The sequence below is a fragment of the Diabrotica undecimpunctata genome, chromosome 2 (assembly GCF_040954645.1).
Source record: "Diabrotica undecimpunctata isolate CICGRU chromosome 2, icDiaUnde3, whole genome shotgun sequence".
Lineage (NCBI taxonomy): Eukaryota > Metazoa > Arthropoda > Insecta > Coleoptera > Chrysomelidae > Diabrotica > Diabrotica undecimpunctata.
The window spans coordinates 119,850,358-119,867,179 of NC_092804.1; the positions used below are offsets into that span (position 1 = coordinate 119,850,358).

General features: G+C 33.5%; 1 protein-coding gene across 1 annotated transcript in view; it reads left to right on the forward strand.

Annotated features, from left to right (window-relative positions):
* LOC140433885 (deleted in lung and esophageal cancer protein 1-like) overlaps nt 1-16,822 on the forward strand; it is a 167,289-nt gene that overhangs the window by 20,468 nt on the left and 129,999 nt on the right. Inside the window, exons 3-6 of the mRNA XM_072521859.1 lie at nt 4,223-4,298; nt 4,353-4,476; nt 5,965-6,163; nt 11,183-11,454. Of these exons, the coding sequence (XP_072377960.1) occupies nt 4,223-4,298; nt 4,353-4,476; nt 5,965-6,163; nt 11,183-11,454 (671 nt within the window). The remainder of the gene's footprint in view (nt 1-4,222; nt 4,299-4,352; nt 4,477-5,964; nt 6,164-11,182; nt 11,455-16,822) is intronic.

The following is a 16,822-nucleotide window of genomic DNA, read 5'->3' on the forward strand; positions in this document are numbered from 1 at the left end:
CCTTCTTGTCGGGAAATGAATGAAGTTCAATTACGTTCCGATTGCTTCTGGTGGGTCCTCTCGAAAATTTACGTTTTCTTCGTATTCGGTTGGTTGATTCTCGTATGTATCTTGTAAAAAATTGTCGTATTCAGGTTCGTAGTAATCACTGTAGTTGGCATTCTCTTCTTGCTCATCTCCGTGGCATTGTATATTGTAAAGTTCTTCTACGGTGAATTTTGGCTGTGCTCGGTAATTTGGTGTGAAATTTGGACGGCCTCTGGTTGTGGTTTCTGATATTCCACTCATAGGTATTGGTCTAGACTGTTTTGACTGTCCAGGTTTGGGTGCCCATACATTTGACTGGTTCTGGGTCCTGAATGCTGGAGGGTTTGAATTTTGTCTAAATTGATCGAAGTTTTGTTGCCGATGTGGTTGCTGAAATTGATTCTGCGGATAGAATTGTCTCATTGATTGCTGCCATCGTGGAGGTGCAAAATTTGTCTGTTGGTACAATGGTTTTTGGATCTGTACAGGCATCTGCTGTCTCTGAGGTCGGCGTTCTTGATAATTTTCACTTCTTCCTGATGTTGAAGGTTGACTTATTTGATTTTTTTGAAGATATCGAACATTATTTTCTTCCTGTACGTACTGTATTGCCGTGGCTAAACTTCCTGGTCTCATTGCTCTGATAACAGAGCCCATTGGTTCTCGTAGGCCTGCTAAGAATGTTGTAAGAGCTTGTTGACGGAAAAATTCTTGTTTGCTCCTTTTAATATCGGCATTTATCGTATGTAATTCTAGGTAATTATTAATACAGCTTAAAAGTCCCATGATTTTTTCATAAAAATGCATAATAGATTCTGTTGAGCCTTGTCTTAAATTTACTAGATCCCTTGTAAGCGAATTTTCGTCTCTCTGGTCTCCAAAATTTTGAATTAATGCGTTTTTTATTTCGTCCCAACTTTCGCATCCATATACAGATATAAATTCCTTGGCTCTACCTGTTAATTTACTGATAATACCATGAAGCAAAAATTTGTTTTGTATACTAGCTGCATTAAGTCTGTCATAATAATGGTTTAGAAGTATTGTAGAAACTTTAATAAATTCATGTAATTCATTTGGATTTCCGTCAAAACTTGGAAGAATGCATAAATTTTTAACGTCAAATTGTGGAACTGCCATATTTTAAAAATTTTCAATATAATATATAGTCAATAGTCAAATCGGTATAGTAATTTTCAATAATCAATATATAAATATATCAATCTTAATCTACTTATTTCCTATCTATTAATCTCTATGTTTATTAATATATAGTATTTATTAAGCTATTCAATTTTGTCTAAATCTGACTCTAAAGTCAATCTAAGGACTTAGAGGAGATATTTTTAAATTACTTTAATCTTTGTGTTAATTTATTCAAATCTTTGTTTAATTTATCTTCTAATCTAGCTCTGATTCAATCTAAGGACTCAGAGGAGTCTGATTTATTAAGAATTCTTTCAAAATCTAATCTTCTTAATTCTAAGTAATAATAAAATCGCTTACAGGATAAAGACGATGCCGATGTGCATTCCTTTGCTCCTGAAGGCTTCTTCTAACTTCTAATTCTCTAATTCCCTCGGGTGAACTCTGCAGACGGTTTCCCTGGGGCTGGTTCTTGGAACAGTGGACAAACACTTAAAAGTGACGAGGATCTATAAAGACTCTTCCACTTCCGTACTGACTCTGCGCCAATTATGAATGTTCTTGGGAAAAATACTTTTTTAAAAACTGAACTTCACAATTAAAACTTTTATTTCGACTGACAAAGATTTTAGTAACAACAATAATAATTTAAATCACACTGAAAAATACTGATTTTATCATGGTGTTTTTATAATTTATTAATTGCTGATCTTGCTGTTCAATACGTCGCAATTTAGTCCAGAATGTTCAAGCGGTAGCCCCGTGTTGGAATCCACGTGCATTGTACTGTAACTCGCTTAACTATTTGATACTTCTGGGTGCCACCTTTTACAAAAAGGTTGCCTGGAGACAGCATATTAAGAAACTTAAAGGAAACTGTACCCAAAGAATTAATTTACTTAAATTACCCCTTAAATATTTAGAGCGTTAATCCGTTCTAAGCTAGACTTTGGCAGTATTCTTTATATAACTTCCAGTAGCTTCTCACTAAAGTGTCTAAACACAATTCAAAATACGTGTTTGTGTTGAATCTCTAGAGCCATCACTCCATCTAAGAATGTAACACACTTATAACACACATATTTTGTAAGAATATCGGCAAATCCAAGTATCTCCATAATAAATCTGATTAATACCATAGAGTCCCCCTCTCAGTAAATGCATCCAATCACACACTCTCGTTACAACAAATAGTATCTACTTTATTGGATTCTATCACTCTCTTAAATACTAATACTATTTGTACTCATAAGACAGTTCCATCGATGCACAATTTCCCATATTCAATACTGATTTATGAAGAATTAATAAAACGGAGACTACAAACTTAATCCTCAGTAAACTTTTTTAAAATATTCTCAATTCAACACAATTTGGTTAAATTTTATAGACCGATGCGTTCAAGAATGAAGACTATCTTGGAAGACGACGACTATAAGCTCTGTGCAATTACCTAGAAGCTGTAGTATTTACACTGCAGAATTATATGGAAAACTTCAGGCATTAAAGACTTCACTTCACTCTACTTTAAATGAAAGCAAAATAATCGCCATATTTACTGATTCTCTTTCCTTAAGTTATTCTAAAAGATGCATTTTCTCAAAAAATCTGTTAGGCCAAGAAATACACATATGTACCCAACTATATTCTACCAACCTAACAGTCACAATGATCTGACTCCAGTCCATGTTGGTATATTGGAAAATGAAAAAGCAGACCAAGCCGCTAAAGCAGAATGTTATTTTGATTCAGCCTTCAATGAGGTCCAAACTTATACGGATCTTAAGATATTGATGAAACAAAAAATTCTTAGCTCCTGAACAGATTTTTGGAATAAAACAAAAACCAAGCTGCACGAAGTCCAACCTAACTTATCTAGCCTCAATATGTCATAGAGATAGAGAGGGCCATGGTAGCGATTAGTTTGAGAGACAGGATTCGAAATATCGACATTCGTGAAAGAACAACGATTACTGATGTCACAAACCGTATAGCAAGGCTCAAGTGGCAATGGGTCGGACATGTTGCCCGAGATAATCCCGAAAAATGGACAAAAATTAACAAACTGGAGACCAAGAGAGAACAGGCAAGGAGTAGACAGACCACAGAAGAGGTGGGCAGATGATATCAAACAAGTCGCGAGCAAGCAGTGGATGAGAATTGCCAAGAGTAGAAACCAATGGAAGCAAATTGAAGAGGCCTATGTCCAGGAGTGGACGAATACACTCTGAACAAGAAGAAGAAAAAGACTTGTTGTAAATAGGCATCTCCGTAACGTTTGTCTAGTCGAGTGAACAAGGTCTGGTAACATTTTTCTTGACCCTTAGGAATCGATCTTAGAATATCCGCTGCATCACCTCGTAAAGCAGCAGTCAAAGAAACAGTTTTTTCTTGTTCTGTTCAATGATTGGCTGTCGCAATAGCTCCAAATTGTGTAAGGTATATCGACCGAGAAGATTTTCCATCAAATGGTGGCAATTTGGATCTCATATGATGTGTCGTTTCATCTCTAGCTGATTCTTCTTTCACTACCGGATCTTAAACTACTGCATTAACTCGTGGTAGCACTTTCGTATTAGTTATCATGATCTCTAATTGTTTGATCTTCTCTTCTACGTCTTCTATCTTGTCGTTTACATTTTTCTGTATCTTATCAAATGTTCTAGAATCTTCTTCAAATTTCGCATTGTTCTGGCTACATACTTCGTCGAATCTTCTAGAAACATTTTCGAATTTATTATCAATTATTAGAGAAACAATTTTGAATTGAAACTTAGTCTTCATCGTAGAGAATTGTTATTTTAGAACTAGATTGCCTTGATAAGTCACAGTATTCACGTTTTTAGAGTTGTATATTTACTATATATCAAACGGTAAGGAGCATTTAAAATTTGATTAGAAGATGTTTTAGAATTTGTGGATTATCTTTATATTACTCATCTTGGTACAAGTTCCAAGCGGTCATAATTTCCCATAGGTCCTAATATTTGGTTATATAGTTATATTGGCAGGAAAATACGAGTAATTGGAATTTCTTTCTATTTTTTAGATGTAAGAAAAAAAGACCATCGTATTTGTCCAGCATGTGCGAAACGAGAAATGTCCACTATAATAAAACGAAAAGAGTAAGTTCTTAATAATTGTACAATAATGATAGCCTGTGTATCCTTTTGTCGTAGGAAACAAAAACAACGAATGTTTCAAAAATATACTTTAACATTAGTTAAAAGTTATACGGATAGTTACAAAGTTATACCAAACTATGTCGTATTTAATAACTACAAAGTAGGAGAAATCTACCAGGTAAATAGTTTAAATTATTCAAGGACTAAAACTATCTATTATCTGCTTTGTGAATTATATTGTTGCTTTTCGGTGTAATGATATTAATCCTTTTGAAGTGTAATGTTGAGTGAAATTTGATAATAAAAAGCTTTTCTTACACAATACTCAACGAAGACCACGTTGTTCTAGTCATGGAGCTTTATAATCACAAATTATAACAGTTTGACAAAGAAAGACACTAAATACAGCTAAACTGTAAAACAAGATAGGCTCAAATAAATTTTAACCTGAAACTTATGAAGGAACTCAAAAATAAATAAACAAAACAATCATTTGTCTCAGAAACATCAGAAAAACACAAAAAACACACATCAGAAAATGTATGAGCAAATTATTGACAAAAAACTATAAAAATTGACATATCTAACCATAAGCTGTAAGAAAAGGTTATATATTCAATAAAATACTTTAATGGAATTATTATAATATCTTCGACAACAAAATTCAAATACGTTATATCATCTCTACTCAAATATAAAATAAAACGTCACAAAAAATTAATGTTTATTACACTTTCAACCACAAACATGACTTGTAAAAAAAAAGAAACAATAAACATTGTTTCCTATTGCTCAAAAAATTTTATTAATAGACATATTATTAAAAAAACATAAATTTCCCGTGCTCGAATCGGTATCAATAAAGTGTTATGATAATTTCGGCCTATCCCAGCCTCATCAGATACTTTGAGCTGATCCCAAAGTGTCTGATGAGGCTTTGGAGGATAAAGTATTACGTGTTCTCTGTGCTGTTGTAGGGGTGGACGCATGTACGCTAAATAAACAGATCGCCGATAGATTGGAGAATGCTTAAAATAAACTGGCTGAACTGAGTTCAAACGGAGTAATATTGGAAAGAATTAGAAAACAAAAAGAAGTGCTAAATAATATCAAAATTAGAAACTTTGGGACATGTTATGAGAGGTGACCGGTACGAATTGCTGCTGGTGATCATGAAGAGCAAAATACAAGTATAGAGATACCGTGGTAAAAGACGCATTTCCTGGCTAAACAATCTAAGAAGGGGGTTTAACAGTAAGTCTATAAAACTGTTCAGAACAGCGACATTAATGATTCGAATCGCTGTGATGGTTGCCAACGTTCTCGGAGCAGACGGGATGTAACAGAGAAGCTAAGGATTTATTACCAACTCCTTAAATTTGTGACTTTTCTAAATCATATTTTTGCTATGTCGACTTGAGATTGAATCGAAGTTGTTTATTTTTATATCCTTGCTAGAGTCAGCATTACTTAACCTTACGTAGGAGATAAAAGACTAGTGTGAACATTAAAACATAGCCACAATCGTAAAAAAAGTTTCAAATTTCAGTATACCATAGAACATTAGATAAACAATATTTTTTTGAACAACAATAAAGTATTCGGATCTTATGTTTTGTATTTCAATAACGGTACCAGCATTTTAAATACGACAAATTATTTTTAGGAAAACATCAAGTTAATCAACACATGTCGTACTATTCAAGCTATTGCTCTGGAAAATCTTCCTAAATGTCCTTACTTTTCGATAATTTTTAAGAATAATAAAAAAATAGCCCCAGGAATGAGTGTTACCGCTACTATCACTTTCAAGCCTAAAATATATAAAACTGTCACAGATACAATCCGTTTTAAAAATAATACAGGTAATAATGAATAACGTTAATAGAAATATAAAAAATAAAATATACATTAATAATACTTTCCATATCATCGTTCTAAGATTAAGCAAATTTCTACCTCATGTGATATAGTAACCAATGCACGTAGGCAAATCTCTAATATAACTTTTACATTGCGTTTTGCTTTTTAATATGGGATGTGCTTTTCTTACCACTATTTTATTATTTTTACCACATGAAATTAAAATTTACATTGAACTCTAAATATTTTGGACTGGAAAACACATTATTGGTATTGAAATACTTATACCTTTTTAAGAGGCTATGTTTTCAAAGCACCTCTAAAATAATAGTTTCTGATTCTCTTGAATTACTTGTCTTTTTGATATAAATTTTAGATTTTTTTGCGGAATGGATCCACAGTTCAGAGCACCAAAGATTTTATCCCTTGCTGGTGTTTGCATTGAGTACGAAACTGCAGTTAATGATAATGATTTGTTTAAAATGGCTGATGAAGCCGTCAAAAACTTACAAAACAGTTGCTGAAATTTGCAGGAAAAACAATGGATTTGTTTACGCAACTTCCTAACTCTGGAGATAAATCTTGTAATCCAAAAAGTCAATATGACGAATGTATTACTTTGCCAGAGGTATTAAATTTTGAGGGTGGTGACAATTTTGAGGGGCAAATACCGAATGGTAATGACAACCCGACTGACCCCACCTATGATATTCTACATGAGAAAAAACCAAATTCTTCCGACTCTGAGGGAGATACTAAAGAAAGTAACGCCATTGTACCTAGAGCTGATGAAGTTGAAATTTAAGAGAATGAAGTAATAATTAAAAGTAGAAGCAGAACAAAGAGATGTCAAGAAAATCAAAATGAATGGAAAAAGAAATCTGGAAGGCTCAAAAGGCAACCGTATCTGGAGGAACGGAAAAATTAAGGAAAGTGGGACTATAAGATAGTTAAAAAAAATGAAGACTGTAGGGGTTAGGTGAATGTGATGTAAAAACTGGCCTAAAGTGCAAAAAGTTGACAGATAATGACAGAATCAAACTTTTTGATCATTGCTGGAATCTTTCGTAGTCCAAGGAGCCAATGTATGTTACTAAATTGGTTAATAAATGCCCAACTAAAAGAACTAGAAACCGAAACCAAGCAGACCAATCAAGACGAGGTATTTAAACTCATACTTTTTTAGCAAACAAAGTATCAAATTAAAAGTATGCAAAACAATGTTCTACAATACTTTCAGCATACCAAAAAGAATAGTTGGCTATTGGCTTATTGAAAAAAACATTGATACTACCGAAGATTGCAGAACAAAAACACAATAATCCCAGGCAATTAAAAAGAAAAAAAACAAAAAAAAGGTTTAATACTATTTTTAAATACCTTGGCCGTACCCAAAATGGACTCCATTTTGGGTACGGCCTCCCCATGGAGGCAGTTTAGACCTCAAAATTTTAGCTTTACAGGCTTTATTACCATTATCTGTTGCATATTTTATATACATGCTTGACGATCAAAACATCGCGTTATTTTCACCAAAAAAAAAGACGAATGTGACAAGTGTGTAGCTTATAAAACAGGGAATGTGTGCAAAGATATATTTGAAGAACATCAAGTGAAAAAAGAAAGCTCGAAATTAAAAACAAAAAGGTAAAGAAGCAGAAAATTGCAATGTGTACAAAATGGATTTGCAGTCTGTATTATTATGTCCGAAGTCCACTGTCTCCTCCCTATACTACAAGACAAAACTAGTTGTCAAGGTGGACTGACAGCCAATATTTTTACATCAATCTTTTATAGCTTCGTCAGAAACCATGTAATACAGGAAAATGAAGCCCGAAACAAGATTATTTTTTATAGTGATAGTTGCACCTGTCAGAACAGTAATGCATTGCTCTCAAGTGCCCTTTTAAACTTATCACGAGAAAGTAAAACAACAGTTGAGCGAAAGTATCTTGAAAATAGACATACGCAAATAGAATGCGACGCCATGCATTCAAATTTTAATATTGAAAGGAAGCTCGAAAAGAGAATTATAAATGTCCCAGCTGATTACGTAGAAATCTGCCAATCAGCACGTCTTAATCCAAAACCCTACACTGTCCAATATCCAGACTATAGATTTATTAAACATTTTGAGAAAATGCAAATTCTTAATTCTATAAGACCCGGAAGGACCACAGGGGATGTAGCGACGGTCACTGACATTATAGCCCAGATGGTTCCATCATGTTTAAAATTCGCCACTTAGAAGACTGAAAACATTTGCCATGTCGCCTGAATAAAAATAAAACTCTTCCATTGTATGATGCCCTCTCCCAAGTTTCCCCTCTTAATTACAGTTTTTTATTCAGATACCTGACTGTTGGTTATTAATAAAATTAATTGTAAATATGTTTTTTTTAACTGATTTGTTGAACAAAAATGACGAATCGAAAAAGTCCTAAAATAGCCAAAAAATAAATAAGCAAATAATTGTCTTTATGCATTTAATTGTAGTAAAAAATGCAAATTACAATGAAATTGCACATAATGTAATTACCAATTTTTTTTTAACAACCAACGTAAAAAGATATTTAAATTTAACTTTCTTTTAATTAAAATTATAATTGACAAAGTTTTTTAGCTCTCCTACACAAGTGTTTTTTAGTGAGTTAAGCAAGTTGCATATTAGAACGATGATATATTACTATATATACTGTAAAATTATCCAAATAATGTTTATTCTTCTTATAGTCACATATATATTTTCAGTAAATTGATCTCATCTGCCTTATTAAATTTTAGTACGAGCTTTGATGTGAACTATTCTTAAGAGATGACCTTTATCTTTTTATTATCTCTTGCTTAAGAAAGTTAATTAGCACACATCCTTCTTCCTAAGGGTTAACGCGCACTACAGCAGCTCTGGCCACGACCACTGGTCGGACCTTGGCAACATCGAGTCCGACTTACAATGCTAGCAGCCGTGAGGCCAGCAACATGCTGCTTCTAAATTGGCTTTCTACATTAATTTTTCTTTTTAATTACGAAATGAATGTCACGGAGATAGCCGTTACTTTGTATACGTATATTCGTATAATAAAATGGAAGGAAAAAATATTGGTTACATCTCATTTTTAAGTAGTTATATACATTACACACCCCCAAAGTGACCCCCCAAGGACTATCCAGCTTCGCTCAATACGCGAAGAAGAAGAAGCAGTAATTCAAGAAATGTTACTTAATGTCATAACCAGTTTTATACCACTGCTGCAAAAATGTGTCCGGCAAAATTGAGGCCACCTTTGCAATATCTTCTTCTTCATGTGCCTTGTCCGTTCCGAACGTTGGCAATCAACATGGCTATTCTGACTTTGTTTACGGCAGATCTGAATAGTTCAGCAGATGACAATCCGAACCATTGCCGCAAGTTTTGGAGCCACGAGTGTCTTCTCCTCCCTGGACCCCTTCTGCTGTCTATTTTCCCTTGAATGATCAGTTGTAGTACTTTATATTTATTATGTCTCATAACGTGACCCAAGTATTCCAACTTTCTTTTCTTTATACTTATTTCTACCTCTCTCTCTTTACCTATCCGGCGTAGTACCTCTTCGTTGGTCACGTGCTCAGTCCAGGATATACGTAATATACGTCGGTAAGCCCACATTTCGAAGGCCTCTACTTTTTTCATCATTGTTGCGGTCATTGTCCACGCCTCCATTCCATATAACAAAACCGGGAATACATAACATTTCAGAAGTCGAATTTTGAGAGGTAGGGTGAGGCTTTTAGAGGTGAAAATTTGCTTTGCAATATCATTTTCAAAAACTGAATATTTCTTTACTACACAATAATTTCTATCTGTGTAGTATACATTTTTTTTATTAAATTTAATAAAAAGATATACTTTTAGTTTTTTTTGTTCTTTTAAAATCGCACCGTTTCATTGAATCACCTCATATTTTTCACGTCGTGTTATATTATATAGCGACCCTGCACTTGTTATAATATATGGCGATCCTGCCTTTTTTATATTATACTGATATATTTGGAGGCAGAATACTGTGCACCGGTGTAGTAAAAGAGCAGGCATACCAACCTAGTCGAAACTCAGCTAAATCATGCTATTTGTATGACACACAACAGGCACAATTGTGCCCACCTCCACAACGTGGCTAACCATCCTTGGTAATATATCTTCACCAAATCTACGCCTGGTTCTGGTTAATCTGGTCAAAAAAACCTGAAAAAATGGTTCTCCACAACAACAACTAATCTATTTAAAGCATCCGTTAATAAAATAATTATAGCCAGAATGATCGCCAATATTCGAAACGAATAGGCACCAAAAAAAGATATCTACGCCGGGAACATGCATTAGTTAAAGAATATAACAAAATTATGGATAATCGTCAACTTCTAGCATTCAATGACTTTCTTGGAAACCGTCTACTAGCGAGGTTACCTTTCCTAAAATCTTCTGAAGCACTACATCATTCCAATTTTGACTCAGGTGCCCAATAAAAAAATGGAAAATTAAAATAGATCCGCATTACCATAGTTTACTGGACATCACAGACAAATCTGACCAATTTAAACGTCCCCGTAAGATTAGGGCAACCCTTAATTGAATCAGAATAAACTGCGAAAGATGCGTCGAGTTCCTTTAGAGATAGGGTAATCTTCCGTTCCCTTCTTATGACTGTGGCACTGCGAGACAGACGATTAGACACATAGAACAAGACAGCCCACACAGAGCATACGCAGGCGACCCTAATTAGAGACTAGGTAATGGCAACCGAAGAGTTAATAGAATATATAAAACTGGACATATATTTTAATGTATTATATAATGTTTAAATGTAAATTTAACACCTTACTGTGTGATGTAAGCCATACGATAACTAAAAAAAAAATTTTTAGTTATAATATTTTTTATATTAAGGAGTTAGTGATTTGATAACTGATAATATTGTAAATATATAATGAAGTTATACTAGTAAACACTCAAGATTAGGTTAAATATTTTTCTTTTTTATTAGGCGAAATTGTTGAAGTTCAAATAATAGCCTCCAGAGATGTTCCAAAACTTATTACCTGCATTTTTAAATCATCGAACACCAATCTTCTTGCTTCGGATAACTTAAAACACGGATTTAAGGAAAAACGAAGAGAAGCTCTTAATTCTACTATCGACTGTGGTAGTTGTCTTGTTAGCCAATATGTGCTAGTATCAATGATTTTGGAAAACAGAGGTATAACTGGAAAATTCTTTTTTATTACTGAAGATGACTGGTTCTTTCAAAATATTAATGTAAGTATTTTAGTTAGAATAATAAAATATATTATTCACTCATCAAGACAGTACCAATAGTGATGAAATAAAGACCTAAATATTTTAAATATAACTATATATTACGAAACTGTTTTTATAAATTAATCACAATTTTAATCGGTGTAAAGTGTACTGCTTGAATCGGTCCATCTAACGAACCGAATGTCAACCTTAGTTTTACGATCAGAAGGAAAGAGTCCTTCGTGCTGGCTAAAAGCTACTACTAGAGTTATGTATATATTGTTTTATATGTGTTAAGGAAATGTTTACAAGTTTACAAAATAATCTTGCAATCCTTGGAAGCTAATGACAATGACCAACGAAACCCTTGCACACAATATACGGCATTGGAAGTTTTAAAAATTCTATCTAAGCAATTTTGAAAATTTTAGCTTGCAATTATATTGAGATTTAAAGAGTATTAACATCGGTGGACAGAAGATACTAAACAATTAATGTAACGAGAAGGGCTTAACCATCAATACAAACAAAACGAAATAGATAATGGTCAAAAAAATTAATATTGAATTACTAAAACTAGATAAGAAATGGATGTGAAATCTGGATAATAAAAGTCAATCACCTAAATCGATTGGAATCTTTCTAGTTGTAGTGTTCTCGTCATATGCTCAAAATCCCGTGAACAGCACACATATTTAACAAATGTGTACTAGAAACAACAATAAATTGATTTTCACCATTAAAATAAGAAAGGTCCAATATTTCGGTCATATAATGAGGGGACCTAAATATCACTTCCCCTGGTTGATTATTCATGGAAAAATAGAAGGAAAACGCTGAGTCGAAAGAAAACAACTCTCCTGGCTGTCTATCATTTGACTAACGACAGGTTGAACGGTAGAGGAATTGTTTCATGTAGATACCACGGATGACCATAATAATGTTATGGTCATCCGTGTAGATACCGACTAAGAAGCATTTTAGCAGTGATCTACCAAAAAAAACTTACATTCTACCAAATTTTATATTCAGGTAGAAATTTTTACTTATTTCTAAATTTGAGAAGAAATATGTAAGAACAAAATAATTTTTCTTGCGATGGGTAGCTCTTTCGGGGCGACAGACTCAGTAAAACACAGGTTTGAAATAAAAATAAATCTATTTAGTATATATACAATAAATAAAAATAAAAAAGGAATTCTACGTTGTATACTTATAAAACAAAAATAAAATGAATTCTACGTTCCCGTCTGGGTCCCGCGATGAATGAATTCCCCGGCGAACGTCTATAAAAGAAAAGAAACTAATTATTATTAATAAAGAAATGAAATAGCAGACCCAAGATAATGTTCAATACACAATACCGATGGGTTCCGCTTGGCTAAGGACAGAGTACGATCCTCAATACGGAAATCGGTCTGTCCGGCTTGGCTCTGTGCAGATCCACGGTAACGTTCAATACACAGTACCGATGGGTTCCGCTTGGTTAAGGACAGAGTATGATCCTCATTACGGAAATCTCTATGTCCGGGATCTCTCGCAGGTTCACTACACCGGTGAGTCAGGGAGCCTAGAGCGCTAGCTACAAGACTGTCTAATTCCGCTATTCACACGCCTTAAATAGCCGTTCTGAATCCCACTTCGCCGTCACGTTGTAGAAGTGGATGCGCAAATATTGACACTCCCACGGTTCGAACTGTTAAACGATCAGAGCATCGTTACAAAGGTCTTTCTCCTCTTTTGTATTTAGGCAACACTTTAATTACGATATTAAATTAGTTTTCTTCCTGAAAATTGCGCTGCCATTTGGCGGTGTGGCAGATAGTTCAAACGCTTGAGATTTACTGGAGATTCCAAGAAAATAAAGTAACTAAACTTCATTCGTTTTACATGTTCCCATCCGTCAACAAACGCACGTGAAAGCCAAGCAGGGTCGTACTAAGGTATATTATATGATTTTTAAAAGTACTTATTTTTGAAACGATTAGTGTAAGAATTTCTTGAAATTTAATCACTGTGAACAAAATTTAATGTTCCATTGAAGAAAAATGTGCTAAAATAAAATATTCATTAACTGAGAGATACATAACAAAGTAAATATTTTGAATAAAAAAGCAACCCGCTACAATTTGAATTTAAACAAACCGGCAAGTTTGGATCTGTAACATGAGGCTCCGTCTGGCTTAAGGCAATAAATTATATTTAATAGCCTCTTGACGAATGAGAGGGCGAATATCAACAGGTATGGAAATTTGCTAAATGAATAAACTTTACTAGGTAATTCCAAGTAAGGAATCTGGGGAATTCCCTAGAGCGGCAGAGGCAGAGCCAGCGAGGTAGTAAGTAGTGAAAAAAGTATACTAAACACAAACACAGACTCATTTAAATTTCAGTTATCAGTTGTGAAGTCGTAACGTCGTGTTATTATATTTGTACCTTAATTTTTTAACCTTAATATAAATATGTAATATATGTGACCAATGTAAATATGGCAACAGAGAGAAGCCGTGTATTTCCCACTCCGTTACCTGTTAAATGTTACTGCCAGCCAACGTGCCAACGTGCCAGAAGATCCAACCTTCTCCTTTTCAGTTCAGTATGTCGGTTCTCATTTTTTTATTTTATTAGATTTAAATGAATAAACATATTTATTTTTTCTTAAAGAATCGAATTGCAAAACATAATGAAATTTAAAGAAAATATATTTTGAAAAATCTACCGATTTTACTCCACGATCTACCCATTTTTTAAAAGAATTCTACCGATTTTATTTTTTTACGTTTGGGAACACTGCATTCTAGTAGCATGTTAGCATGACGACAGCCAACATATTAACAATCGTTGGTGTTACATCAATATATTAAAAGTTCTACCAGTTTGATCGATGTAAGTTTTTGGGCAGTCGCCACATTTAAGTTTTTATACACCACTGTGTAAGTGCTTTTTATTTTGACATGTGTTGTTTTTAATATATTTGCCTAAGTTGTTGTTTGTTCTGAAAACTGCTGTTGTTAGACTGGTGTGCAGAAGGTACTGGGTTTTTTCTCTGGTAGTGAAAATACTAATTTCAGGGCTTTCTTGTGTAGTTTTTGATTTAAAATTTTATTAATTGTTTGTTCGTTGTAGCCATTGTTCACTACTATTTGCTTAATTATATTTAATTCTGACTCTAAGTTGTATTTTGATATCAGAATTTCTCTTAATCTATGTAACATGCTATGATAGGCTGCCAGTTTATGTTATGTAGAATAGGATGGTGAATTGTGTATAGTCGTGTCACTATAGGTAGGTTTATGAAATACAGAGAAATCGTGTTTGTTTTTAAGTCTGATAATTTGAAATCTATAAAGTTTATGAATTGATTTTGTTCTGTTTCTATTGTAAATTCAATATGACTATGGAGTGAATTAACATACGATAAAAATTGGCCAAGTGCTTGTTAGTTCCCGTAAAACATACCAGTAAATCGTTTACGTATCTCCACCAATATAAAAACTGTTGTAACCTGATGTTTTAAAATCTTTGTCTCTAGATCATCCATAAAAATATCTGATAACAATGGGCTTAGAGGATTACCCATTATAAGTCCTGCACTGTTATTTGTATATATATATTTGATTATTTAATTCAAAGTAGTCCTGGTTATTAACTTATGCGGCACAAACATGGACAATCACAAAAAAGAATATGAATATACTTAGAGTCACTCAACACGCGATAGAAAGAGCAATGCTAGGTATATCACTTATGGACAAGAAAACAAACACATGGATAAGACAGAAAACCAAAGTCACCGATGTGGTGCAAAAATCATTAAAGTTGAAATGGGAATACGCTGGACATGTAGCTAGGAGCGATCTAAACAAATGGCACAGATCAATTTTAACCTGGAGACCATACCAACACAAAAGACCCAGAGGCAGACCTCCTATGAGATGGACAGATGATCTGAAAAGGACTGCCGGGAAAAATTGGCTACAAGTAGCGTACAATAAAAAACAATGGAAAGGAAGACTTGAAGAGGCTTATGTTCAGATGTGGACGTGAATGGCTAGACGAAGAAGAAGAAGAAGTCCTGGTTTATATGAATTTTTCTACAGAAACAAAAGTTTCTGTAGCAGGAATACTAGGAAAAAAGTTTTTATGGTAAATTTAGGTGAAAATTTAGTGTGTTCTAAAATAACCCTTCAGTTTTTTGAAATATTATATGACAGAGCTTTATAAACAGAAAATATAGGTCTTATTGAGTAACCCGGTTTGTGTAGTTTAATGAAAGAGATTAATTTCGGAGGCTGTGGGTTCATGATAATGAGGTATTTCTTTTCTGTTGAACTTACTATTAATTTTGATTTTTGATTTTCTAACGCTAGCTTAATTTGTTTTTGATACTTTTCTGTCGGATATTTGTTTACTGTTTCAATATTTTGATTATTTTTATTATTTAAAAATTCTATTGTATATTGTATTGTATATTGTAGATTAATTTCATTTGACATAAAAATCTTTTTCCTTGTATCCCTGCTATAAACCTCCTGCTTTAGACCATAATATTACAAATCAAATCATTATATCTGAAATTTTACATCTTCTTGAAATTTGCATAAACCAGGACTACTTTGAATATATTTATCAAATATATACAAATAACAATGCAGGACTTATAATGGGTAATCCCCTAAGCCCATTGCTATTAGATATTTTTATGGGTTATCTAGAGACAAATATTTCAAAACATCCATTATTAAAACAGTTTTTATATTGGTGAAGATACGTAGATGATGTACTGGTATGTTTTACAGGAACTAACAGGCATCTTGACCAATTTTTATCGTATGTTAATTTACTCCATAGTCATATTGAATTTACAATAGAAACAGAACAAAATCAATCCATAAATTTTTAAGATTTAAAAATTATCAGAGTTAAAAACAAACATGAGTTCTCCCTATTTCGTAAACCTACCCATACTGACACGACTATACACAATTCATCATCCCATCTTACTCAACATAAACTGGCAGCCTATCATAGCATGTTACATAGATTAACAGAAATTCCGATGACAAAACACAACTTTGAAACAAAATATATCATTAAGCAAATAGCTGAAATATTAACTGAAATATTTAAAGAAATATACAAGGCAGGAAAAATATCAGTAGAGTGGCTCAAATCGGAGTTCGTACCATTGCCCAAAAAAACAGGAGCAAAAGTTTGTAAAGATTATAGGACCATAAGCCTAATGAGCCATCTGCTGAAGCTGTTTTTAAAAGTCATCCACGAAAGAATTTTCCGGAAATGCGAGGAACAAATTGCGCCCAATCAGTTTGGATTTGTGAACGCCGTTTGTACGAGGAAAGCTTTATTTAGCGTGCAGGTATTGTTT